This window comes from Pogoniulus pusillus, chromosome 12 (assembly GCF_015220805.1).
Source record: "Pogoniulus pusillus isolate bPogPus1 chromosome 12, bPogPus1.pri, whole genome shotgun sequence".
Lineage (NCBI taxonomy): Eukaryota > Metazoa > Chordata > Aves > Piciformes > Lybiidae > Pogoniulus > Pogoniulus pusillus.
The window spans coordinates 1,398,758-1,426,363 of record NC_087275.1 but is presented as its reverse complement, the minus strand read 5'-3'; the positions used below and the strand labels follow the sequence as shown (position 1 = coordinate 1,426,363).

The 27,606-nt window shown below is 43.1% G+C and overlaps 1 protein-coding gene across 3 annotated transcripts in view; it reads left to right on the top strand.

Annotated features, from left to right (window-relative positions):
* Positions 1-27,606, top strand: part of DCAF6 (DDB1 and CUL4 associated factor 6) — a 113,088-nt gene that overhangs the window by 2,757 nt on the left and 82,725 nt on the right. For all 3 annotated transcript variants that reach the window (XM_064152238.1, XM_064152236.1, XM_064152237.1), the window contains exons 2-3: positions 15,158-15,219; positions 21,192-21,284. In XM_064152238.1, the coding sequence (XP_064008308.1) occupies positions 15,158-15,219; positions 21,192-21,284 (155 nt within the window). The remainder of the gene's footprint in view (positions 1-15,157; positions 15,220-21,191; positions 21,285-27,606) is intronic.

Genomic DNA, 27,606 nt, shown 5'->3' with positions numbered 1-27,606 from the left:
ATTTGTGAAAACAGTTATGGATACCAGGACAAAACAAGACATCTCTCTTGTTTGGCACTCTTTTCCAGGTGACAAATCAAAGGAATACCCTCATAGCAAGTCCATAACTAACAATGCAGTCCAGAATGTGTTGGAAGGAAAACGTGCATGCATGAGTGACACTTGCATGGTGACCCATTCTTTTCTTGTGCTGCAGTGCAAAGTATGTGGAACACTGAAGGTGGTGTTTTGAGGGAAGGCATCTGACAACTAGCTGCTTTCCTGTTGACTCTGTGTTTTGGTTTCATGTGAACTGGCAATCAAGTGGCACTCTATTTATAGCCTCCCTCAGCTTTTGAAAGCAGCTGCCCAGGAAGGATCTGTTCTTTGTACTGTACCTTTCCATGCAGATCATTCACTCCTGAAATTTTTGTCCTTGAAAACTCTTTCTGATATTGCAAGATCTCTAAATAATTGCTCTGAAACCTAGACTGTTCTGGACAGAATTCCAGAGGAAAGTCTTGTGCAGATGGGGCAATATACATGCACCTGGAACGTGTCCTTCAGATGCTGTAATTTGGTAGGAATTCTTGCAGTGGTAAAAGGAAAATGTGGGTCTTATCCCAGTGTATCTGCTAGTTACATTTTCTTCAGCATTTGTAGGCTAATTAGTCTCAATTTCAGTTAGTACTTTTATCTGAAGTCTCCAGAGAAAGCCAGCCCTCTAAGAGGCTGTCACTAACACTGTTATCTTTCATTCAGTTCGGGCATAGTCTTAGCCTAATGCCAGTGGGGAGGAGTTCTGCTGCTGCATCAACTCTTAGTTGCTAAAAACATCACAGTGCTTTAACGCTGAAAAACATTGCTAGTAAACAGTAATATCCACTTAAAATTGTGCTTTGCAACTGGCAAGTGTAATTATTCAGCCCTGTTACTTTCCCAGGAGTCGCCGAATCTGTGTTGCAATTGTGGCAATTTTTCAGTGACTAAATAACACATCAGTTCTGGTAGCAGGTGAAGGGTTCAGTGCCATCACAGTAAGGGTCTGTATGGAGATGAAGTAGAGCACATAATAATTTGACTAGAGAAACGGCAGCGTGGGTTTCTTGTAAGAGGGAGGAAAGTCTGTAACTTCTCTGAAGTATTTTGTGTGATGGGTTTATTGGCTTTTGTCTGAAGGGTCTTGCTGCTGAGGAAGGCTCTGTTTAGCTAGGAGGAAGACTGGAGACTTCATGTTTGTTTGCCTGTTGACTGGCATAGCAGGCTATCCAGAGAAAATGTGTTCGTCTCAAATGGTTTGCAGAGGAGTTGATTCAATTCTTTTAGCTCAGAGTGATTGTCAGAAGTTGTAGTGCAAGTATCAGAATAAGTCAGCTCTCCCTAATCTGATATCCTTGCTGCTATTTTCTAGCATTTGCTTTCCTTGTGCTTTGTAAAATCTCAGGTTTTTCAGATTTCTTAAATGGTGGTGGTGCAATACTACCCCTCTTTAATATTTCCTGACTTTTGCTCATTAGATGCAGTTAGAATTAGATATTGCCATTGAACGTTTAGTTCTTCCTAAACCACATTGCTTCATGGTGCAAGACTGAAATGAATTCCTTAAAGTACTGAAAACATTCATTCCCTCTGTTGCTTTTCCTTAGACAAACAGACTCCACCAGAGATGGAAACTTTAAGTTTTGAGTGAACAACAAGAAAAATATGTGTTATTTTCATCAATTTTTGCTCTAGGTGTATTTCAATACATGCTATCTTAGTCTTTGAAAATAATGTAGAGTTAGAAAGGTCAGACAGCTTTAAATGAGCAGCTTTGCAGCTTGTGCTCTTGCAGGCTGGAAGGTAGATAGAGAGTATTTAATCAGCCTTTCTTTAATGCTTTTGATGGTTAGTTATCTTCAGGTGCAGTGCTACATTTCACATCCTCAACCTTTGGCACCGCTTTTCTTTTCCAGCATGTATTAAAAACACTGGTCTGTCACAGCTAAACCCCAAGACTGGTAGAGGTGTTTTATGTGTTGTCCTTCTGTAAGTCTAACAAATCACCTGCTGCTTGAAAAAGGACTACTATAAATTTACCTGGTTGTCTGATTATGAGGATGCAAATGATTGACTGCTCTTGTGTAGCTTACTGATGTGTAGCATCTTCCACTGCACTTTAGTCCGTGCTCAGAAAACTGATCCTGTAGTGATATGTTCTGGCGTACACCAAATACTTTGTGAAATGAGGCTAACTGAAGATTTTAGAAGGACACAACTGAAGTTCCCTTTTTCTTTGAAATGAGTGATGATATCTGAATAGAAATAGGCAAAGTCAGATATGATATTCACAGTGTAATGAATTAATTGTAGGTAAATACACCCTTGAAACAAACTTTAATATCTTTAACAGGCTCAGTCTAATATATCTTAGGCAGACTTAGGTATAGTCACTGGATATTCAGTGGTTGTATAGAAATGTTTAGGATGTTTCAGAAGAAATAATGTTTGGTGTTATTTTTAAGAGACTCTAGTTACCAGGTATGGTCATAGACTGGATGTATTTTGGAGTTTTTTTCCACTGCTGATAAAAGCAAAACTTGATGACCTTATTTCTTAAAACATTACCTAAAAGCAGTGTGTCACTGGGACCTGTTGATAACAAATTGAGTTCAGAGGATTTTAATGAAGAGGCTCTCTAAAACAAATTGCCTAATACCATCTCATTTCAATCAATAACAAGGAAGAGCAGGGCACAGGGCAGATGTATAAAACAGCTTTTTGAAAAAAGAAAGTTTATTTTATTGATTTTTTGTTTTATTGATTTTTGTTTTATTGATTTTTGTTTTATTGATTTTTGTTTTATTGATTTTTGTTTTATAGATTTTTGTTTTAGTGGTTTTTTTGGTTTAGTGGTTTTTTTGGTTTAGTGGTTTTTTTGGTTTAGTGGTTTTTTTGGTTTAGTGGTTTTTCTTTTATTGTTTTTTATTTTAATTTTATGTTATTGATTTTTTATGTTAGTGGGGTTTTTATTGTATTGATTTGTAATTTAATTTTGTTTTATTGCTTTTTAGTTTTATTTTATCGATTATTTTTTCTAGTTCTAAGTAAATCGACTTAGCTAATAAAGACAGCCATTAAAAATATTTTAAGGTAATAATTCGTAGAAGTAGCACAGTATTGTTAAAGGAGAATACAAACATAGTGGAGCTGAATGATCTGGACAGGGCCACAAAGACAAGCTAGCTGGTTGTAATTCGATGCATATCAGAAAACTGGAAAGCTGTGTGGGCTGTGATGCAACATTAAACTTGGATGAGTATTTCTGGTATCCGGGTGCTGAATGTTTTAATTTCAGTCTAATCTGCTTTGTGTTATCTCTGGGATTATTTCACTCGGAGGTTTAACTGTGCTGTGGAAGCGGAGGCAGAGAGGCCAGCTGAAGCTGCAGGCGAAGCCATACAGCCATGCAGCACTACCCTGTGTAAATTTGATAGCTTGTTTGGTTGCTATTTCGGGAACCTTTGCTTGTAGTTAACAGTATCATTGACCTTTTCTCTGTTACATCTTCACTGTGTGCTTTGTTGCTTTAATTGGTGTGGTTTGTGTTACTGCCTCCTTCTCCTCAGTGGTGTCCCACTTTGCCCCTGCTCAGTGGTAAGTGTTAACAATCACTTCAGCTCATTTTCTTTCGTTATAAAAACCATGGTATGCAGGGTCTGCGATTACTCCACACCTATCCAATAGTAGTTTTTAGGATGTTTGGTATTGCTAGGACTACAGCTTCAAGTCTTTATGTATTAATATCTATTTACAAAGAGTGTAGATGTAATTACAGTTATATACAAAGCACGTGTGTTATTTGCACAAAGCTTGTCTTTAAAAACATACCTGTTTTGTTTGGGTTCATTGCTTTGGTTTAGCTTCATGGGCACTTCTGACACATGTTCATTTTTTCATTGCAGCATTTCACTGCTCTTACATTATGTGCTTTTAAGGACAATCTTTGTAAGAATAATGCATTTGCTTTGAATGTAATGGCCTGTGTCTTGACCCTGAGTATTTCAGACAGCTTCATAGTTAAGTTGCACCTTGATCTTGTAATAATGAGCTTTGCAGATCACATTGTTGTGTTCTTCAGTGGGACCTTCAGGGGTGACCTCATTGCTTTCTACAACTACCTGAAGGGAAGTTGTAGTCAAATGGGGTTGGTCTCTTCTGCCAGACAACCAGCAATAGAACAATGGGACACAGCCTCAAGTTGTGCCAGGGGAGATCTAGGCTGGATGTTAGGAGGAAGTTGTTGGCAGAGAGAGAGAGATTGGCATTGGAATGGGCTGCCCAGGGAGGTGGTGGAGTCGCTGTGCCTGGAGGTGTTGAAGCCAAGCCTGGCTGGGGCACTTAGCGCCATGGTCTGGTTGGTTGGGCAGGGCTGGGTGCTAGGTTGGAGTGGCTGAGCTTGGAGCTCTCTTCCAAGCTGGTTGATTCTATGATTCTAAGACTGCTTTGCTGAAACTTGTTTTTTGGTGTGGATTTTTGTTTGTTTGTTTGTCTATTTGGTTTTTGTGTTTTGGTTTGGTTTAGGTTTTTGGTGTGTTTTTTGTTTGTAATAGTACTGTCTAGATTAGAGTTATAAATGAACCTACTTATTGAGCCTTGGTGTTTTAATTTTCTAAATCACTGATTTTAATTTTTTTGGTACTATTGTACCTGTACACAAAGCATAAAATCATGAGTGGAAGGGAAATTTCTGGAATTGCATAGAAATAACAGCCAGCCTAAGTGAAGCTAGAAGGAAATTAAAGAATGCAAAAACTGGTTCAGACTGTTGTTTTTTTCTGTCCTTCAGAAGATGTCTGCAGCTTTGTGAGTTTTGCTTGACGTGGCCTGAATGATGGAGGTGTACATTTGAGGGGAATAACCTTATGTATGGTGTCTGTCCAGGGGATATCGATCACTTGTGTTAATAGTTGCCAAGAAGTACAAGTAGGCAACTGTGTTGTAGTCACAAGGCTTGTATGTACAATTATATGATTTGAAATATACTTTATCTTAGGCTGCAAATAGATTTGGTTTATATCCTTTGCAGTCTCAGTCTTATCATGCAAGGCTTTGGAGACTGTAAAGGTTTGTGTGTGCTCCTGATACGTGTTCACTTTTTGATTGCAGCATGTCATTGTCTTTGAAAGCATACATTGTAAATGCAATCTTCGTAAAAACAACGCATTTGCTTTGTATATAACTGCTCATGGCTTGACACTGAGTGTTTCAGACAGCTCCACAGTTAAGTTGCACCTTGATCTCGTAGTGATGAGGTTTGCGTGCGCGTAAGCTATCTCCTGCTACAAAAAGAAGTCGTGTGCTGGTGTACTGGATTTGTATGTCAAGACAAGACAGTGATGTGAGAGATCACTTTAGATTTTTTTTCCCTATAGCTTTCTTCCAGTTGGACTGCTTCCATTATCTGCATTAGGGTAGACCGTTAAGCGTATCTGTGTTTAGTCACTTCCAAGTTGTTGCACTGCAATGCTATGAGTTCCTGTGATTCCTGATTTTCTATCCATGAATGTCCCCACAATAGTCTAATGGGATGTAAGTGATCATGTACCAAGAACTTGTTGACACTTGAGATCAGTCCTGTCTCAGCAGTAAGGAAAAATTCAGTTTCAGGTATAAAGTACACCAGCCTTCAAACGAGCTGGTTTTTTTTCACTGATTAAGTGCAACTCTCAGCATTTCCATGTCTTTGGGGCTTAGTGAGCTTCTGATTCAGGTATGTCCCAAATGCTTTAGTGTGTGTTGAATCGTTGATATTGAATGGAAATATCGTGAGATGGGATCCAAGTCACAGCAGTGAATTTTAATATCCCCTGTTTCCCTCATTTTGTTCTTCAGGGATTTGCAGGCTTTCCTCAGGAAAATTGAACACATTGTTAATGCTACTGCTAAATACTCAGCAAATATCAGAACTAAGATAAGGATCCATCCTTCCCTTCCCTGTGCACTGAACACATTCCAAACCATTTATGTTGTTTGTTCAGCCTGTATTGTACTACTGAAGCTTCCTCAATATGGAAAGCTATTGCACAAACCCAAATCCACCTCTATGCTTAGGTAATGTGGCTTTGTTATTATTGAGGTGTGTGCCTCTTATTTACCTTTCTTAGGAAATGAATAAAAATGGGGTTCCTTTTAAATTTGTTTTTATTTTAGGAACACTATTATGTCCTGAAAATGCTCCTTAGGAACACTATTATGTCCTGAAAATTCTTCTCAGTAAAAAAGAAGCTTCTTTGAGTTACACAACAGAGCATTTTGGTCATTAGTATGAATGCATAGAATTTAAAGCAAGAAATCACATGGCTTTTAAAAGTAAGCTTTTTTAACATCTATTTTCACACATCCAATGGTAATGCAGCTTGTGTCATGGTGTTTCCTGATAGCAGAGTTCAAATAAAAGCACCACATAGGATTGATTTTGCTCTGGATGATAACACCAGAAAATTGTGGACTAGCCTGCTTAGTCACAAACACTGTTCCACTCCAGAACGGGAGATTATAGGGCTGGCTGGAGATAATGGAGCTAAGCAACCCCTGAGGAGAAAAATAAGAGTAAAAATGCCATGGACTGATTGAATCTGGGTCTGGTGCCCCCCATGGTATTGCATTTCTCTGGTGCAGCCTGCCAAACCAAGCCACTGACTTGTGAAGCTATAAAAACCTACTGTTTGGCATTCTTCAACTCTCTTTCCAATTCCCATAACTCTCCATTGTCAATTGGGGGACCTTGCCTTCTCCCCCCACCCCTTTTTTTTCCTACATCATCATCTAAACATCACCAAGACTCAGATTCCTACTTGGTATCACAACATCTTTCTTTAAACTGCAGTCCTGGGTAATTTCCACGTGGCTACACTAGTGATCTCATGGGATGATGTACCTGTATCTGTTATGATGTGTATATCTATAGCATTTCACAACTTCCCCCACACCTGGTGGTGCATGATTCCTGTACCTACCCAGGATTAAATGGTATGTTTAATTAGGTAGATGTGTGGATAACGACGTGCTTTAATTGAGTTCCACCCTGTCCAAAATCTTCCTTTCACAGAGAGATCCTTGTGAGAAAGGCAGACCCTGCTTTTTTTTGCTAGGTATGTCTCCTGGAGTATGCTGCTGAGCCTTTATACAATTGCTTCCTAATCTCTTAAAATACAAGTATTGAGTTAAACAACTTTAAATAGTAGCCTTTTATTTACCCCAGAAATTTGTGACTAGTCTTGTTGGCAGATGTGCTAGTTTGAGCCTAGCTGGGATATTTTTAGTGAGAGAATTAGACCATAGGCTGAAAAGGCAACAGTGGTGATGTCTGCTGCACTCATAGGCTTGCCGAGGTGCATAAAAACAAGAACATAGATAACAGAGTTTGCTCTCTGGCTTTTGGGCTGCACTTCTCTCTCTAATCTGCCATCTGTGCAACTAATCCTTCTGCTTCCTAACCCCCCTGGCCAATCCTCCAAACTCACCTTGAACATAAGGCAAAGTCTGGGCTAAAGTAGAGGGGTGGGAAGAAGGTGGAAGGGTGGTTGGGAGCCCCTCCTGGGCACTCTGGTTTCTGGCAGGGCTGTTGTGTTTCTGTATTACCTTTTACCTTGTCTATTTCTGTCTATGGCTGTAACTATTGTAACTATCTACTTTCTGCTCACCTCCACACTGACTCTCCCCACCTCCAGCTTTGCTCCATTCCCCCTAGTCCTGTCACTCTCTCATAGCCTAAAAAGGAGGAAGTTGTTGAGCATGAGAGTGGTGAGAGGCTGGAATGGGTTGCCCAGGGAGGTGGTTGAGGCCCCATGGCTGGAGGTGTTTAAGGCCAGGTTGGATGGGGCTGTGGGCAGGCTGATCTCGGGTAGGGTGTCCCTCACCATGGCAGTGGGGTAAGAACTGGACCACAGGTCCCTTCCAACACTGACCGATTCTATGAGTTTATGATTCCAAGTCCCTCCCCAGCTTTTTTGTAGCCCCCTTCAGATCCTGGAAGGCCACAAGAAGGTCACCTGGGAGCCTCCTCTGCTCCAGCCTGCACAGCCCCAACTCTTTCAGTCTGTGCTCACAGCAGAGCTGCTGCAGCCCTCTGAGCATCCTCCTGGCCCTGCTCTGGACACTCTCCAGCATCTCCACATCCCTCTTGTAATAGGGGCTCCAGAACTGCCCCTGTGCAGTTTTGTGTTGGTATCTCTTTTAGGATTTCAGTTCATTTACTTGGGTGACATATTTCATTGTTGGTGAAGAAAACAGAAAGTGCTTTTGCATTTGTGCATAGTCACCAATCCAGTTATATGTTTGAGCTATTTCAGGTAGTTTTGTGTTGATGGTGCATGTTATGCCTTTGGTTGTTGTGTTGATGGTGCATGTTATGCCTTTGGTTGTTTTTCACATGGATACAGCTTCTGTTTGTTTTATATGAACTTATGTCCTCTGCTCTGCAGACATTAAAAATATTTGTAACATAATATGAAAAATTCAACTATCTTCTATCTCAGCAAGTAGTTTGTATAGTAGCATTGGGACAAGGAGCAATGGGTGCTAAGTTGCAGCACAGGAGGTTCCAGCTCAACACAAGGGGCAACTTCTTTACTGTAAGGGTCCCAGAGCCCTGGCACAGGCTGCCCAGAGAGGCTCTGGAGCCTTTCCAGGCCTGCCTGGATGTGTTCTCTGTGATCTGTGTTAGATAGGATTGTCCTGCTCCGGCAGGGGGGCTGGACTCAATGATCTCTTTGGGTCCCTTCTAACCCCTAACATCCTGTGAGCTGTGATCGGATTCCTTTAAAGGACTGAAAGAATATCACAGTTGCTGAAACCTGCCATTTTTATCTCCTGTCACAAAGCCATTCTTGTTCTGTCAACCTGTCCTGTCGGCTGCAGTCTGTGGCAAGAACAATGCAGAAGGCTTTATTATGGGCACAGGGTAGTTGTCAGAATGAAACTTGTGAGTACTTGTGAATGAAATCCACTTAGCACTAGTCCCTCTAGCACACTCCCTCAAAAGCCAGTACTTAGAGGGCACAGATAAAATGCCTTCTCTAAGGTGGGTAGTTGTGTACTTTATGCCACTTTTTGCGACTGAGAACACCTCAAATAGTGTCATTGATTTTTACATACTAAGTATATTTCATTCCATAAAGTGTGGTAATTATCAAGCAAATTAAACACACTGGTCTAAACTTAAAATGCTTGTAGTCTTACTAGTGACGGACCCCAGTGGAAGCCTATATTCAGGAGTGGATATTTTTAGTAACTGAAATATGTTTGAAAGTTAATTGCAGACATTGCTAATGATGCAAATACATCTTATCTCTGCTGCTACCTGTAGTAACTTACTATTGCATGTTTGGCAGAAGCAAATCCAAACAGAAGTCTCTTTCAAAATGCTCATTAATTACCCTGTAATATATGACATTGCAGAACTTATTTTTATGGCCTTCAGGAGTGCTGGTTTTGTGTTTCTCCTGTATTTCTTCAGACATTTGTATATGATTTCTTCCAAGATCTGTATGGTTGCTTCCTAAATAAATGTGCTGGTAGGAAATTTCTTCACGTTTTCTGACCATACACTTAGCAGAAGGTATTACAGGCTTGCTGGCTTGTGATTCAGGGCATAGTGTCCTGTCTTCCACAGTCGTTGTCATAGTGTTAGTACGTGAAAGTTTGGTGCTCCTTAAGATGGAAAGCTTATCCTGAAGCGTATCTGAGGATTTGGTTAACCACCACGTTGCTTGATGCTGGATGTTCAGTGGCAAAGCTCCTGCACGTTAAAATTGCAAGTTAGTCTCTTCATGGCAATTAAAATCTTGTATTTTCTGTGGTGTTCAGACCCTCAGGCTTAATGATATGAATATCAGGGAGGAGTTTGAATGATCTGGTTTGAATTTAAATGGTAGTGAAATAGCTGCTCGTAATACCTTCAGAGGCAATCTCCAGCAGAGGTGGAGCCAAGAGTTGCCGGGTTTGGACATTTATACAGCCATACAAAAGAGTAAGGAAACGTAATGTAGGGCCTTGTTCAAAGGACAGTGGATTTGGTTTCTGGCAGTACTGCTGATTCACCCCCCCTTTGATAAATTGCTTCAGTTTTCTGTGTCACAGTTCCAGTGTGGATAGGACTGGTCTGCAGTCAATCTGTGTAGCTAACAAATGTTTGTCATTATTTGACTTGATCTTCAAGGCTTTTAACCTACCCCGATGCAAGTCAGTTCGCTGCGTGCGGTGTATAGAGCTGCTTGTGCTATATGGAGAGTTCTGGTGATGGGAAAAACTGTTGAGACCTAGATCAAAGTTGAGCTGTGCAGAGTTGGATGTAGTTAATGCAGGAAAGCAACCTACATGCATAGGAACTGCGCTCTGCGTCCTGGAGTGCCTTGGAAATACGTCAACTCTCCCCTAGAAAGCCGAGTAGCTTTAAAATGCTCTTGGAGTGCAGGATAACATGTGCTCTGTGCTGGGAACAGATGCTGGCTCTGTTTCACTTTTAAACTAGGGCATTCCAAATGTCACTGCGAGCTAGTGCTGAGGCCTTGGCCCTGGAAGGAGCCAGCCTGACAAATGAATGTTCATCTGACAAACAGGATCTATTACTAGTTTTCCAAATAAGGGTTGTTTTTTAATGTCTCATAGCAATGTGGTGCTGCTTTGGATCAAAGTTCAGTTGTACTTCTGTGGAGCACAAACATACTTTAAAGCCAAACCTTCATCATTTAATGATCTGTATTTTCTCAATGGTAAATTTAAATATATGAAGGTTTCACATACTTGAAGCACTGAGCTTCGGTGCTGCCATCAGTAGAATTGACTAAATCACTTACAAAAGGTAAGGCCCAATAAGCATGGGCCTTATGAAAGATAGGGTCCTGCTTGATGAACTTGATCTCCTCCTATGACAAGATGCCCAGCCCATGGATGAGGAAAATGCTGGGGATGTTGTCTGCCTGGACTTCCACAATGCATAGCATTCTCATGGAGAAGGTGGCAGCTCGTAGCTTCGGCAGGTGTACGCTCTGCTGTCTAAAACACTTGATGGATGGTGGGGCCCAAAGGTGGTGAACAGAGTTAAATCCACTTGGGAGTAATCACAAGTGGTGTTTCTCAGGTGTGCTAGTTTGAAGCAGGCTAGAATGTTTTGGTGAGAAGAACTGGATTACAGGCTGTGAAAGGAAAACAGTGGTGATGTCTAATTCACTCATAGGCTTGCTGAGATGTGTGGTAAGGTTGAGAGGGGCAGGGGGAAGGTGAAGGGGTGTTGGGAGCCCCTCCTGGGGACTCAGGTTTCTGGGAAGGGAGTTGTGTTTCTGTATTACATTTTATTTTGTATATTTCTGTCTGTAATTGTATTTACTGTAACTATCTGCTTGTACATTGTGCTAGCTGTAAATATAAGCTTAATTCAATTTCCAGGGGCAGATGAGTCTAGTCTGGGTGATTTCTAAAATTTGGGGGGGGCAGGGAGCCCATCACATCAGGGCTCAGTATTGGGAACACTTCCGTTTAACATCTTTATCAGTGATCCTGGTGAGGAGAGAGAGAGTGCACCCTCAATAAGTTTGCAGATGACATCAAGTTGGATGGGAGTGCTCACAGAATCACAGAATTAACCAGGCTGGAACAGACCTCTAGGATCATGGAGTCTGGCCTATCACTTAACACCTAATTAACTAAACCATGGCACTAAGTGCCTCATCCAGCCTCATTTTAAACACTTGCTGGGGTGGGAACTCCACCACCTTCCCAGGCAGCCCATTCCAATGCCAATCATTTCTTCCTAATGTCCAGCCTAAACCTGCCCTGGCGCAGCTTGACACTGTCCTCTTGTTCTGTTGCTGGGTGCCTGGCAGCAGAGCCCAACCCCACCTGGCTACAGCCTCCCTTCAGGTAGCTGTAGACAATAATGAGGTCTGCCCTGAGCCTCTTCTGCAGGCTGCACACCCCCAGCTCCCTCAGCCTCTCCTCACAGGGCTGTGCTCCAGGCCCCTCCCCAGCCTTGCTGCCCTTCTCTGGACACCTTCCAGTGCCTCAACATCTTGGCCTCAAGATGCACCATGAGAGGCTTCAGCTGCGCATTAGGAAGAAAACGTTCGTGATAAGGGTTGTCAGGCATTGGAACAGGCTGCCCAGGGAGGTTCCTGGATGTATTTAAAAGCTGTGTAGATGTGGTGCTTGGATGGATTTGGTAGAGTAAGGGTAACGGTTGCACTCAGTGCTTGAAGGTCTTTTCCAACCTAAATGATTCTATATACGTGTATCTTTGCCAAAATAATCACCTGACCAGCGATGGTAAAACCAAGGATTGCCACCTAAATGGTGCCAAAACTGCTGTCAGTGGGGAGTAACAAGGACATTGTGTATTGGAATGGGCTGCCCAGAGAAGTGGTGGAGTCGCCATCCCTGGAGGTGTTCAAGAAAAGACTGGCTGGGGCACTTAATGCCGTGGTCTGGTTGATTGTATAAGGCTGGATGCTACTTTGGCCTGGCTGAGCTTGGAGGTCTCTTCCAACCTGGTTGATTCTGTGATTCTATAGTATTTAGTGAAAATACATGAGTGGGGCATTAGCTGGATGCATTCCAAATTTCGGTGATGTAGACACTTTATGGGGAGGTCATCATTGCCGTCTGAAATGTCACAGTTCTTGGTTTATTCTTGTTGATAGGTTCAACGTAGTGATTTGAAAGCAACCTTGCCTATGTTCTGCTGTCCAGTGAAATGATCTTGATGATGACTTCTTGGTCACTGTATGACTGTCAGAGAGGCCTTATTTGACTCTGTTCTGTGAGTCTGTGCTGCAATGGTGTATTGAAACATCCTTGCACGATTTGATTACTACCTTTGTGGTAGCACATAACAGGGAAAAAGAACAGTTTCTGACTCTTACAGAGCCTGCATACAGGATTGGGGGAGGAGGGGAACAAAACCCCACAGAGGTCTTGATGCTGATATTGTAGAAATTGGCATTTTGTTTAAAGCTTAGGTTTCTTCCAGCTGAAGGAGGGGGGCAAGAAGGGCCACCTTCGTTGGAAGGTGGAAGGAAAGGTAACCACTGGATTAGGTGAATGAGAGTTAGGGATTATGAAGTCTTTCACCTGGTAGAGCAGAGACCTTGACGTGCAGAACCTGACTGTTAGAAAGTCCAGAAGTTGTGATGCACCTGGAGAGTAAAAAAGATAAATGTAGGCCACTAATAAACCAGATAAACAGTTTTGTCGCTGTTGCTGTTTAATTTTCTGTGACAAAAATATTGAAGTGATGTAAGTATCATAAAGCTGTGGTACATACTGCTGGGGGGTTCTTTAATCAAACCAATGAACTTGTGACAGTCATTGCTGAAGTGCAAGGAACACAGTCTCACTGACTTCACTCAGCTTTCAATAACAGTAAATGTGAAGGCAGTATTCTCTTCAGATCAGTCTGAGTCCTTCTGGGGTTTATTTTAGGATTGGGTCATTCTGGTTTTGAGTGTTAAGATAAACTAGGAACAATCCATTCAGTTGTCTTACTGTGTGTCCCGGGTTGGGGTGGATCCCTCCCCTGGTGGAGTAAACTCACCACAACACGGATTTTTGGAAAGTCAGGAACAATGAAATTGTATTTCTTATAGTTTAAATATAGGAGTGTAAGGAGAATAAACTACTGCAGAAATATAATGACCTTAAGGAAGATAGGGAGCTGGTGAAAGGCCTGGAACACAAACCCTGTGAGGAGAGGCTGAGGGAGCTGGGGGTGTGCAGCCTGCAGAAGAGGAGGCTCAGGGCAGAGCTCATTGCTCTCTACAACTACCTGAAGGGAGGATGTAGCCAGGTGGGGTTGGTCTCTTCTGCCAGGCAAGCAGCAACAGAAGAAGGGGACACAGTGTCAAGTAGTGCTAGGGCAGGTCTAGGCTGGATGTTGTTAGGAAGTTGTTGTCAGAGAGAGTGATTGGCATTGGAATGGGCTGCCCAGGGAGGTGGTGGAGTCTGTGTGGCTGGAGGCATTGAAGCCAAGCCTGGCTGGGTCACTTAGTGCCATGGTCTGGTTGCTTGGCCAGGGCTGGGTGCTAGGTTGGGCTGGCTGAACTTGGAGGTCTCTTCCAACCTGCTTGATTCTGTGATTCTAAGGTTAATTTTGAGTGAATGCTGTAGGTTTCATATTTGGAAACAGTGCAGCCTAAAATGTAGACCTACTGCCTAATGCCCTTACTGGGGTTTTGTTCCAAGAGCTCTAAAACTAGAAAATATTATGGTCCTTAAATTTAAGTGTTTTAGGATTTAAGCACAAAGATTAGGTTTATCTGTATTTGTCTTCTCTAGGAGTGCATTCTGAAGATTACTAGGTTCATTACTCTAGGTGATCCTGCTAGAGGGGTTGGACTAGGTGATCTTTCAAGGTTCCCTTCCAGCCCATATCTTTCTGTGATTTTTTTCATAAAATGGTGACACTTGAAATGAAAGTTGGAGCTATTCATTAAAACACTGGGTTCAGGAAGAGACCACATTGTTTTCAATATCATTTATTTTCACCTCTTCATGTGTATAACACAGAAGTATTTTGAAGTGCGGTGGTAAGCCAAGGTGTATATAGGGTATAAGGACTTAAAGTTCCTGGGCATTTATGCATTTCTTCTTTCTCCTTCATTTCTTCCTTTCATGCCTTCTTTCCAAAAGTTTCTTCTGTGTTTTATCCCATAAATATACATCAAATGGAATGGTACTGGACTTCAGTGTTGCTTTTCAAAAGGCAGTAATTGAGTTGAAATTGTGTTTTCTGTGGTTTGAGCCGTGTAGAACTGTAGATAAGGCTTGGAAGATCAGCTTCCTGTTCTTTGTTGGGATTTCAAGACCGTTTTGTGCTTTCTACTTGAGACCTGAACATAGCCTTCTTTCTGCCTCTGTATAAATGTTTGTACTTCAGTTGCTTGTTATACTTGCTGGCTTTCAGCTAAGTTAACCAAATAACCCCAGAGTTATTTTCTGCTTCGTAACTGTTAGAGAAAGCATCAGTCTGTGAACCTGCGGAATGTTCATTCTGCTGTGCCTGCGCTCTTGTTAGAGATGAAGAAGTGCTATCAAATGGGAGGCTTTATTGTTTAGGTCTTTACCTGTTAGTGCCAATTAGTAGGATCTTGAGTATTTCTTCAGTTTTTGGAAAAAAAGATGTAATTAGTATTTTTCTTCACAGGCAGAAGAGAATTTATCCAAAGGTTAAAACTTGAAGCATCCCTGAATGTGCATGATGGATGTGTAAGTCACTTATTGCTTTCTCATTGGTTAAAATACCTTAAATCGTGATTTTGTTGCCATGATGATAGTTCCTTAACTTAAAAATACAAATGCTATGTGTTCAAGCTGACCTGGAAAGCTCTACTTGCTGAGACCTACATCTGAATTCTCTAGGTACATGCTGCTTCTTAAACATCTGATGCTTTACCTTTGAAGTGAAACAAAATCCCATTCCTATACATCATTGCTGAACGAATTAATCTCTTCTTCTAGGCTTGTCTTTTCACTTAGAACTCACCTTAAACCTCTGACATGGAATTTTTAGTAGCGTTGTGTTATTGATGTATTTTGATATATATTTTGAATATATTCTTTTATATTTTGATTTCTCTTATATTTTGAATATATGTTGAAATATATTGATATATTTGTTACTGATGTATTTTGTTGACTTAAAACTGCATTCTGATTCTGAGTGATTCCTTTTCCAAGTCTAAAAAGCAAATGGTCGAGCGCTGCATGCTTATTTAAAGAGACAAAACAAAAGGCAGCTTCTCTGGAGGGCGAGAGTATCATTTAAAATATTCTTTGTTTAACATCTGCAATTTTTGAAAGTGGTCAAAATATTTTAAGTCTTTCTTTGAAATGAAATATTTTTACTTAACCTAGGTACAGGGCAAAGAGATTGAAATATTACCTTTGACAAATAGAGCACAAATTTAGGAAGGAGGAGTAATGCATAAACATCAAGTTCAGTAACAAACAAGCATCCTGAGTGGTGTGCATCTCCGGCATGGCACACGTGAGCAAGCCACTTTGATGTGTACAGGTCCAGGGTGGCACACATGAGCAACAGAGCAGGGGCACAGTGTCAAGGTGTGCCAGGGTAGATCTAGGCTGGATGTTAGGAGGAAGTTGTTGGCAGAGAGAGTGATTGGCTTTGGAATGGGCTGCCCAGGGAGCTGATGGAGCCGCCATCCCTCGAGGTGTGAAGTAAAGCCTGGCTGGGACACTTAGTGCCGTGGTCTGGTTGTTTGGATAGGGCTGAGTGCTAGGTTGGACTGGCTGAGCTTGGAGCTCTCTTCCAAGCTGACTGATTCTATGAAACCAATAGAATTTCTAATCAAGAAGGAATTTGATTTTTGTATTATTCTTAAAATTTAAACCTATTTTCTTCTATCTATAATTAAAGCATGTAGTGATTACTTACAGCAGAGGGGTGCAACTAATCCAGTGTTGGATTCTAAGTCACTTTGAGGTGTATATCTCCAGGATGGCACATGCGAGCAAATCAAAGCTGTGCTTAAATTAACATAGGAAACTTGTTTGCATGTTGTTGAATGTGCAGTTTCTGCCTTTTCCTCCGCAGATGAGTAGTGCCTTTTTCATTCCCTTCCTTGCTTAGGAGATCTTTCTGATCTTCTGAGTATCTGCAGTTTTGTTTCCTTTATTCTGTTATTTAATCTTGTTTGCAAAGGAGTAGATTCTGCTTCTACGTTGCATAGGAGAGTGAAGTCTGCATTTTCCCTTTTTATTTTTTTAGGCTTGGCTGTAGTGCCTCCTGCATTGCCTTTGGAGAAGACACAGAGAAAGTAAATTTGTTTTTGACAGTTTGACTAATGAGTTAAAAGTGCCTGCTGCTTTCTTTCAAGGCTAGCTGAGTGGCAAGGAAAACTAGATACACTTGATAACGATGGAGCGCTTAGTAGAAAAAAGCTACTTGCACATCCTTTGCCTTTTCTCATCTTGCTTGTAACTGTCATTTGCTATTTTATTTGTATCCTTTCTTTTGGCTCCTGCATATTTCTCCAAGAACTGCAAATTGTTAGAGCCATAAATCATAGAATCAGCCAGGTTGGGAGAGACCTCCAAGCTCAACCAGTCCAACCTAGCACCCAACCCTGGCCAATCAACCAATGTTCCATTATGCTTTCGGTTTGGGTATTGAGTGACTGTGAAGGTAGTAGACATGTAGCTGCTTCACAGAGTTGTGAAACACCAGTGTTCAGTGGCTGAGACATGAGAACTTCTTTTAATTTGCTTTCATTGAGCATCTGTTTCTATTCCTCAATACATATATATATGGGTTTTGTTCACTGTTGTTCGATAGGTTGTATTGAACATTGAAAAGTGATGTGTGTTGACTGCTGAGTTATTGGAAAGTCACTGTTCTCTGGAAGAAAAAAGGATAAAAATCAAGCTTATTCCACTGAAAGACTTTGTTACTTGACTGACTTTTTGACACTAAAGTTGAGAAGGTGATTGGTACAGAATAAAAAGCCTGGTGAGCTATGGACCTCCAGCTCCAGGATTTTTGTGAACCAGCGTTGTCCCCGGCAAGGGTGTGTGGAAGCTGTTCATCCTGAGGCTATCTGTGCAATGAAATTGTAATTTAGAAGGAGAACAATTCATGTCTTGTGCAGACTTGTGGTGCTTCAGTTTAGATAATCGTGTCTCCCCTTTGCATCTTCAATGCTTCCCCTGCCTCTTTGTCCCTCAGACTCTGCTTCTGATCACCCATCCTCCTCTCTTCAATGTCTTTTTAATTTCTTTCATTTCTCTGGTAGCTTTTTTCTCCTCTTCTTCCTTTTAATTTTTGGACAGCTTCCTTGTTTGTATTTTTTTCCCATTCTTGTTTCTGTTATTCTATCCTTGTATTAGCATTTTGGTTTCTTTAGGGCACTATGAGTGTCTTTCTGCCTGAAAACAAACGTAGATGAGCACTTTTGGATGTTGTGTTCACACTGTGCTATGGCTGGCAGTGTTTTGGGAAGTACATTCATTCACGTTGCCAGGATGGGTTATTTCAATGACAGATGGACCTAGGGGCTAGCCAAATGTGTGCTTCTTGATGATTGACAGCCAGGGTTATAAAACCATGAGACTAGCCACTGCTCAGTCGAGCCTGGCAGTGGACAGTCCTCATTTGTGAGGACAGTTGAGATAGGGGCTGTCAAGGAGTACTTGAAGGGTATTCCAGGGAACACAGCACACAACAGATGGAGGTGAAAGTAGCATTTTTGTTCCTGATGACTTCTCATTCTTCATTGATACATTCTGTCATTGTATATTCTTCTATTTTTGGTGTTTAGGACATTCCAAGACAATGAATTCCATTTTTAATAAAGGGCCATGTGTGTCATGTGGCTAACAAGTTACTCATGTGTGCCCTGGTGGCCAAGAAGGCCCATGGCATCCTTGGGTGCATTAAGCAGAGTGTGTCCAGCAGATCAAGGGAGGTTCGCCTCCCCCTCTGCTCTGCCCTGCTGAGACCTCATCTTGAATACTGCCTTCAGTTTTGGGCTCCCCAGTTGAAGAGGGACAGGGATCTGCTGGAGAGGGTCCAGCAGAGGCCTACGAGGACAATGAGGGCACTGGAGGGCATGGCTGATGAGGAGAGGCCTGAGGGACCTGGGGCTGCTTAGTCTGGAGAAGAGAAGACTGAGAGGGGATTGGATAAATATGGTGGTTTCATTGAAGGCCTTCCATTTTCTGTACTGTAAAGATTCACAGGGAACTGGTTCTATTCCCATGTCATTCATGATTTCTTAAGCTTCTGCTGTATCCCCTCCTCAGAACACTACAAATTAATTGCTGCTTGCTATAAGAAGTAGTAGATGCCTATGATCAACTTAGTAATTCTTTCTTAAAAACTCTCTTTTCAAATGGGTAGTGATAGAAATGAAGAATACTGAAGTGGGATATAAACCTAAAGTCTGTATAGTGTGGAAGACACAGATTGCTGTGCCTGGATGCATACACTGGCAGAATGACTTCAGCTTTCCTGGGCATCTCCTAACCATAGAATGGAATAGAGTCGTAGAATGGTCCAGGTTGGAAGGGACCTCAAGGCTCAGCCAGCTCCAGCCCCCTGCCATAGGCAGTGACACCTCCCACTAGAACAGGCTGCTCAAGGCCTCGTCCAGCCTGGCCTTGAACACCTCCAGGGAGGGAGCAGCCACAACCTCCCTGGGCAACCTGTGCCAGTGTCTCACCACTCTCACTGTAAAGAACTTCTTCCTAACACCCAGTTTAAATCTCCCCTCTGCATGTTCAAACCCATTCCTCCTCAACTTGTCATTACCAGATCTTGTCAATAGTCCTTCCCCAGCCCTCCTGGAGCCCCCTTCAGGTACTGGAAGGCCACTCCAAGATCTCCTCAAAGCCTTCTCTTCTCCAGGCTGCAGAGCCCCAACTCTTGTAACCTGTCTTCATAGCAGAGCTGCTGCAGCCCTCTGAGCATCTTGGTGGCCTCCTCTGCACTGGCTCCAACACTTCCATGTCCTGCTTGTGCTGGGGGCTCCAGAACTGCCCCCAGGACTGCAGGTGGGGTCTGAGGAGAGCAGAGGCAAGGGGCAGCATCCCCTCCCTTGCCCTGCTGCCCACACTGCTCTTGCTGCAGCCCAGCACAGGGTTGTGTCTGGGCTGCACTCCCACTGCAGGCTCCTGTTGAGCTTTTCATCAGCCCAGGCCTCCAGGTCCTGTTCCTCAGGGCTGTTCTCAGCCATTCCCCACCCAGCCTGGAGTTGTGCTTGGGATTGCACCCACCCAGGTGCAGGACCTTACACTTAATGACTTTTAACATTATTGGACTGCTGTTGAGCATTGAGCTAACTCTGCCATAGGCATTTGTAATGTAACATGAAGACCTTTTTGTGAGAGCAGAAGTTAAAGCTCTTTATTAAGTCAAGTTGTTGTGCCTATGATCTATCTAATTGCTAATTCTGACTTTGCAGCTTTGCCTAATTAAGGTCCCAACTAAGCTTGTTATTAAAATAGTAACTAAAATGGCTATATTTATTTTAAACAAAAATATTTTTGTCTTTTGGGATCAGAGCAGGATGTGAATTTTAAAAAGCATTGAGAAGAGGATTTAGTACCAAGTGAATTTTCTACCACTTCCATAGTCTGTTCTGATACGTGACACTAAGGCAGTTAATCAGCCAACACAGCACAGCAAACAGATGTTGACAGTGCAGTTGGACACTTAAAACCTTTTTAGAGGCTGCTGGGAATAATAATGGTGATGCATCCAGTCTTTTCCTGTGCTTGTGCTGGCTGCTGCTTGAAGACAGGTTACTCTAAGGATACTTTTTGAGCTTCCTGGACTTTGGGTGTCTTTTACAACTTTATTTCAGTGACACATTGTTAAACAGTCATGTGAGAAGGAGAACTGATGAGGGAATATATAGTAAAGTTCTCCCAATACAATTTGGTACCTCTCTGTAGGATTCTTCTTTCCCAGCATACTTGCTTCCCAAAAGAGCTGTGGGACAAGTTCTGTGGTGCTTTTCACATGATCCTTGAGAAGTATACAAAGCAGTTGATAGTCAGCTCTGGATGCGGTGAAGACAAACTAATGCCAATGTCGTGAAGACCTCCATTTAGAATGCAGAGAACTCAGCAGAGTAATTTAGTGCATTAAAGCACCTGAATGTGTAGAATTGTGGCTACTGTGGCCTTTGTGGGAAGGCTTTATTTAACTGATGGGCTCTTCTGCAGCAGAGGGAGTATTTGAGAGTCCATAGATGAGTCATAGAGTCATAGAATCAAGCAGGTTGGAAGAGAGCTCCAAGCTCAGCCACTCCAACCTAGCACCCAGCCCTGGCCAATCAACCAGACCATGGCACTAAGTGCCCCAGCCAGGCTTGGCTTCAACACCTCCAGGCACAGCCACTCCAGCACCTCCCTGGGCAGCCCATTCCAATGCCAGTCACTCTCTCTGACAAAAACTTCCTCCTAACATCCAGCCTAGACCTCCCTTGGCACAGCTTGAGGCAGCATCTTCATCTATGTTTAAATAAATCTGTTTAAAAAAAAGAAGATTTTTAAAAAATTTGTTAAAAAAAACATTTAACTGTTTAATTTGTGTGTGTGTGTGCTAGCTACTTAGAAATTGCCTTTTGTAGCTCCAGCTTCTGTGCTGGTGATGAGTATTGATGTTAGAATATTCTGTGAATGTAAAGGTAAACTTTTCTTTTTTTTCCATGCAGGTGAATACAATTTGCTGGAATGACACAGGAGAATATATTTTGTCTGGTTCAGATGACACCAATCTGGTAATCACTAATCCCTATAGCAGAAAGGTATGTTTGTTCTGGATACTCAGTAATTATTCAAATAGTATTTACAGTATTATTTTCCAAGGTATGGAGCTATTTGCCGAGGTATGGAGCTATTTGCTGTGGTATGGAGCTATTTGCCGAGGTATTGAGCTATTTCACACAGTATCACAGTATCATCAGGGTTGGAAGAGACCTCACAGATCATCAAGTCCAACCCTTTACCACAGAGCTCAAGGCCAGACCATGGCACCAAGTGCCACGTCCAACCTTGCCTTGAAGTGCTCCAGGGACAGCGACTCCACCACCTCCCCGGGCAGCCCATTCCAGTGTCCAATGACTCTCTCAGGGAAGAACTTTCTCCTCACCTCCAGCCTAAATCTCCCCTGGCGCAGCCTGAGGCTGTGTCCTCTTGTTCTGGTGCTGGCCACCTGAGAGAAGAGAGCAACCTCCTCCTGGCCACAACCACCCCTCAGGTAGTTGTAGACAGCAACCTTGTATTTGCCAAGGTATTGAGCTATTTTCCGAGGTAATAAGCTATTTTTCAAAGTATTCAGGTATTATTACCAAGACATTCAGTTAGTGCCATGGTGTAGTTGGTTGGACAGGGCTGGGTGATAGCTTGGACTGGCTGAGCTTGGAGGTATCTTCCAACCTGCTTAATTCTGTGATTCTGTTTTTTCCCAAGGTGTTCAGCTTATTTTTTCCCAAGGTGCTCAGCCATTTTTCCTAAGGTATTCAGCCTATTTTTTTCCAGGGTGTCCAGCTTCTTTTCCCAAGGTATTATGTAAGAGTTAATTATTATTTGGAAAAAAAAGGTATTATGAAGCACTTCACAGCTTTATAAAGGGAAATAAAAGTTCACAGTGCTTTAAAGCCTTAGCATTCTAATCCCTTGCAACGTAGGTATTATCTCGTTTTACGGTAGGTGGTCTGGCACAAAAGGAACATGGTCTCACAGCAGATTAGTGTCAGAATTAGCAATGGGATTAAGTAAGTCCTGTGAAATCTGAGAGTCATCTGAATTGTTTTCTGGTTTGGTTTAGTTTTAAAATATTCAGGTTTGCTGTATGGGATATACTGAATTGTCTTGCTTTGCAGGGTTGAAGTGTCAGTCCTGATTAGAATTTGAAATTCTGTTGCCTTGTGCTTGTGTATTTGGCTCTGTAGCAGAGGGAGTATGTTTGTAAAGGGAAGGGCTGTAGAGGTGTCTTGGGTTCAAATGCAGGTTCCCAGAGACTCTAATAAATTTAATAGACCCAATGACGATTTATAGAATTTATAGAGTGCCCTCCCCTCTTCCCCCTCCTTTCCCAAAGATAGGGAGAGAGAGAGAGAGGTAAGCACACCCAAATAAATCAATCTCACTCGATTTGGAAGTTAAAAAGGAAAAGTTTAACAATAACTTAGAGAAGGTATTGGAGGTAGGGGAGTTTACAAAGGATAAGGAAGGGAAAACAGCAAAATACAAAAAGGGATGGATACAACCCGAGCAGTGTGATGGAGTCTCTGCCTCGTGGCTGCCACGGGGTGTGCTGGTGTGCAGTGTGAGTGTGTGTGTCGAGAGGGAGCGAAGGAAAGAGAGGAAGAGGAGCAGGAAGCTTCTCTGTTTTATAGGCCAGGAAGTGGGGGGAGTGGGCTAACCATCACCTGGAGTGTGGCCCACCCCTGGGGAGGGGCCAAGACCCCTAGGGTCAGGTTCAGGGTTACTCCCTCAGGAGTGTTAACCCTATACAAGAGGCCTCTGCTCTTCCACTTCTGCACTCACATGGGTTACAATGAAGTCAAATGGCTTCCAGTAACGTTAGCTAGTATCTGTCATGTAGCAGCACTGTTGCATGCTTTCTTGGCTCTTTAAGGAAGCATTGATTTGATAGAACAGATGCTATGAACTGTGTCCTCTGGTGCTCAGTATCCTATGCATCAGTGTTTAAGTGAAGGTTGAGAACTAAAACTGAAGAGGTGCTGAAAAATTGAATGCGGTGGGGGAACCAAAATGTATGGTTGATATGGTGGAAGAGAGGTTGAATAGAAGGTTATGGGAGCGGCAAAATTTTACCTTCCTGAGAAGCCTTGGTGGGGCAGTAATAGTAATCAGGAGTGTAGCCTGTGCCTATAGGTAAGGCCATTTTCCTCACTTCCCAAAACAAACTGTGGCTCCTGAGCTTGCTCTCTTCCTTTAAACTATTGGTACCAGAATGACAGCGTTCAGATCAGTGGTGTTAGACCAGGGCTTCTCTTGGACTAGAGTTCACCTGAAGAAGGGTTATCTAAGACAGCAGGTGAAGAGACTTCAGAAGTACATTTCCATACAAGTGAAGGATGTTCAGTATTGTACTGAGTTTAATATTTATTGCTAATGGGTTTATAATATTGTTATTACATAATTATTAAAAGATAGTGATATGTTAATAGAGGCAGCAATGTAAACTTTATTTGTTCACGGGATCATTTGGGGTTGTTTTTTCCCCCATTGTGTACTGCTGCTGCCACATGAGAAATACAGAGCTACACACATATCTTTCTTTTCATAGAATACAGAAGCTGTTTTGTTTTCTCACTTTAAGTGATTAGGTAAAAAAATATAACTCGGCTAACAGCAGAGCAGATTTTCCCCTCTCCCCCCCAGCCCCAAGCAGTATATGCAGATGCAATTATAAAACAGCAGGTACTGACAGGAAGACTTCATAATCAGTGTTGTTCCTGAAATGTACTAGAGATTACATTTTTAATGACTTCAGATTGTGTTAGCTTGTTTTCTGTGGCTGGAGTAACAGAATCAACATAGGAAAAGGCAGCAAGTTTGTGTTGGTAGCAGAAATGTACTGTAATTCTGTCAGATTCTGGCAGATGCATTTTCTCTTCTGAGATAGGTAGAGCAGCAGAAATGCACTTGAGCTACCAATGCAGCCCTCTGTGTTGGTAAAACACCCAATGCAGCCCTCTGTGGTGGTAAAATACCCAATGCAGTCCTCTGTGGTGGTAAAACACCCAATGCAGCCCTCTGTGGTGGTGAAACACCCAATGCAGCCCTCTGTGGTGGTGAAACACCCAATGCAGCCCTCTGTGGTGGTGAAACACCCAATGCAGCCCTCTGTGGTGGTGAAACACCCAATGCAGCCCTCTGTGGTGGTGAAACACCCAATGCAGCCCTCTGTGGTGGTGAAACACCCAATGCAGCCCTCTGTGGTGGTGAAACACCCAATGCAGCCCTCTGTGGTGGTGAAACACCCAATGCAGCCCTCTGTGGTGGTGAAACACCCAATGCAGCCCTCTGTGGTGGTGAAACACCCAATGCAGCCCTCTGTGGTGGTGAAACACCCAATGCAGCCCTCTGTGGTGGTGAAACACCCAATGCAGCCCTCTGTGGTGGTGAAACACCCAATGCAGCCCTCTGTGGTGGTGAAACACCCAATGCAGCCCTCTGTGGTGGTGAAACACCCAATGCAGCCCTCTGTGGTGGTGAAACACCCAATGCAGCCCTCTGTGGTGGTGAAACACCCAATGCAGCCCTCTGTGGTGGTGAAACATCTGATTTGCTAAGGAAGCATTTAATCTTGTTTGCTTAGTCTCATTTTCCATGAGTTTTAAATCAGTCACTCCAGTTCATGTATTTGCATCTGGCCATATATTACTAATTGCTGCTATCTAATGTGTCTCAGAGGCTATGTTATGTGTTTATAGTGCTTGTGCATCTGTTATGTTGTGGGTAAGATCCTCTTTTCTGCTTCTCTCAGAGCCCAGGACTCGTAATAGAACTATTTGGCAAAATGGATGTTTGCTTCTCTGGTGCCTGGGGCACCTCCACTGACACAGCTTCAGAAAATTGAAACAGTCAAGTTGATGAATTGTCCAAAGCAAGATACACCAGATTTGGGATTGCTGCTGATAAATGCACTAACTGCAAGCTGATCTTGGGTTAATAAAACCTGGGTAACTGCCAACACAGTCAGAGATGCAAGCCTTTGCAGTAGCTCTGCTATAATAGAAATGCAGCAGAGGTTAAGCCATGTATTGAAGGTGCATTTCTCACCGAGAAATGTGTCCCTGTCTTGGGTGGAAGAAAAAGCACAGCCCCTTGACACTCCTTGTCTGTGTCTTTCCCTCCAAATGCTGCTGCACCTCTTGCTGCTGGTGCCGGTGCTCCTGGATGCTGAGAAATAGTCTTCTCATGGGTTTAATACCCTAGCCCCAGCTGTTTCTGCCTTCTGGCTGACATCTAGCATGATTTGGGAGGACAATGCAATAGCATAATTATGTATATTTAGCGTGTACTCAGTTTTGTTCACTAGTATACTGAGGGATGTCAACTTCAGTATTAAAACTGCAGTTAATTAGAGAAGTCTTCGCTCTACTACCCTGGCCCTCAAAATATGTTTTGAAGTTGGTTGGTTGTTATTTTAGACTTGCTTCATCAGTTTTAGCCAAAATGGCCTGAAAAGCCTTGAAATCTGCTGATATTTGACTTGCATTTGTTCAGACTCAGGAGTAAACAAGAGTGGAAATAAAAGGAATGGCTTTGTTTCTTAATGTGACTTTAAAGATACTGCTTTGTTCATAGAGTCAGAGAATGGTTTAGGTTGGAAGGGACCTCGAAGATCATCCAGTTCCAACCCCCTGCTATAGGCAGGGACACCTCCCACTAGAAGAGGTCACTCAAGGCCTCATCCAATCTGGCTTTGAACACCTCCAGGGAGAGAGCAGCCACAGCCTCCCTGGGCATATAACTTTTTAGTGTAAAGATTTTGGACAGGGAGCTTAAACATTTCAGGTTTAATGAACACAGCAGAATAGCTGCCAGAAATTCTCTCTTTGGAGGATGGTATCTATTGTTATGGATGGGAGCCTGTGGGCGAGATTCTGGATGGCTACATGAATGAAGAATCCTTTCTTAGAGATTTAATCTGTGATTTTATGAGATGCAATTTGAATTCCTGTCTTTTCAATTTATTTTGTGTGGCACATTACTTAAGCAATTGTAGAAGCTATGAGTACGCAATTACTACAGGAGGTTAAGTGTTTTGAAGACCATCTGAATTTCTTTGCTTCCCCCCTCTTCCCCCTTCCATCATTAAGTGTTTGTAGTCTCTGTGTTGGTAGTAAAATGTTCAGATAGAGTAAGGTGGTTTACTGTGTGTAGCTGACAATAAGTTTTGGGGGGATGATTGTGTGTGGTACCTTTTTCTCATCTTTTTCTCTACCAGCAACTCTTACACCTCTTTCTTCACTCCGTAGTGCAGTATAATAACCACAGCAGAAAAAGATGTTCAGTGAAAGCAGTAAGGGCATGGAAAATATTGTGCATGTAATATTGGACCTGAGTAAGGCTTCTGACTGTCCCACACGGCATCCTGGTCACCAAGCTGGAAAAACACAGCCTGGATGAGTGGAGCACTGCTGGATAAGGAATTGGCTGGAGGGTGGCACCCAGAGAGTGGTGTCTGAGGGCACAATGTCCACCTGGAGACCAGTGCCAAGTGGCTCCCTCAGGGGTCAGTGCTGGCACCAGTGCTGTGTGACATCTTTGTCAGGGACATGGGCAGAGGAATCAGTGCAGCCTCAGCAAGTCTGAAGATGGCACCAAGCTGTGTGGCACAGTTGACTTGCTAGAGGGCAGGAATCCATCCAGAGGGACCTGGACAGACTGCAGAGCTGTGCCCAGGCCAACCTCAGCACATTCACCAAGGCCAAGTGCAAGGTCCTGCACCTATGCGAATGCAGTCCCAAGCACAACTCCAGGCTGGGTGGGGAATGGCTGAGAGCAGCCCTGAGGAACAGGACCTGGGGGTCTGGGCTGATGAAAAGCTCAACAGGAGCCTGCAGTGGGAGTGCAGCCCAGACACAACCCTGTGCTGGGCTGCAGCAAGAGCAGTGTGGGCAGCAGGGCAAGGGAGGGGATTCTGCCCCTTGGCTCTGCTCTCCTCACACCCCACCTGCACTCCTGGGGGTAGTTCTGGAGCCCCCAACAAAAGGAGGACCTGGAAGTGTTGGAGCCAGTGCAGAGGAGGCCACCAAGATGCTGAGAGGGCTGCAGCAGCTCTGCTGTGAGGACAGGCTGAGAGAGTTGGGGCTCTGCAGCCTGGAGAAGAGAAGGCTTTGAGGAGCCCTTGGAGTGGCCTTCCAGTATCTGAAGAGGGCTCCAGGAGGGCTGGGGAAGGACTATTGACAAGGTCTGGTAATGACAAGTTGAGGAGGAATGGGTTTGAGCTTGAAGAGGGGAGATTTAAACTGGATGTTAGGAAGAAGTTGTTTGCAGTGAGGGTGGTGAGACACTGGCACAGGTTGCCCAGGGAGGTTGTGGCTGCTCCCTCCCTGGAGGTGTTCAAGGCCAGGCTGGATGAGACCT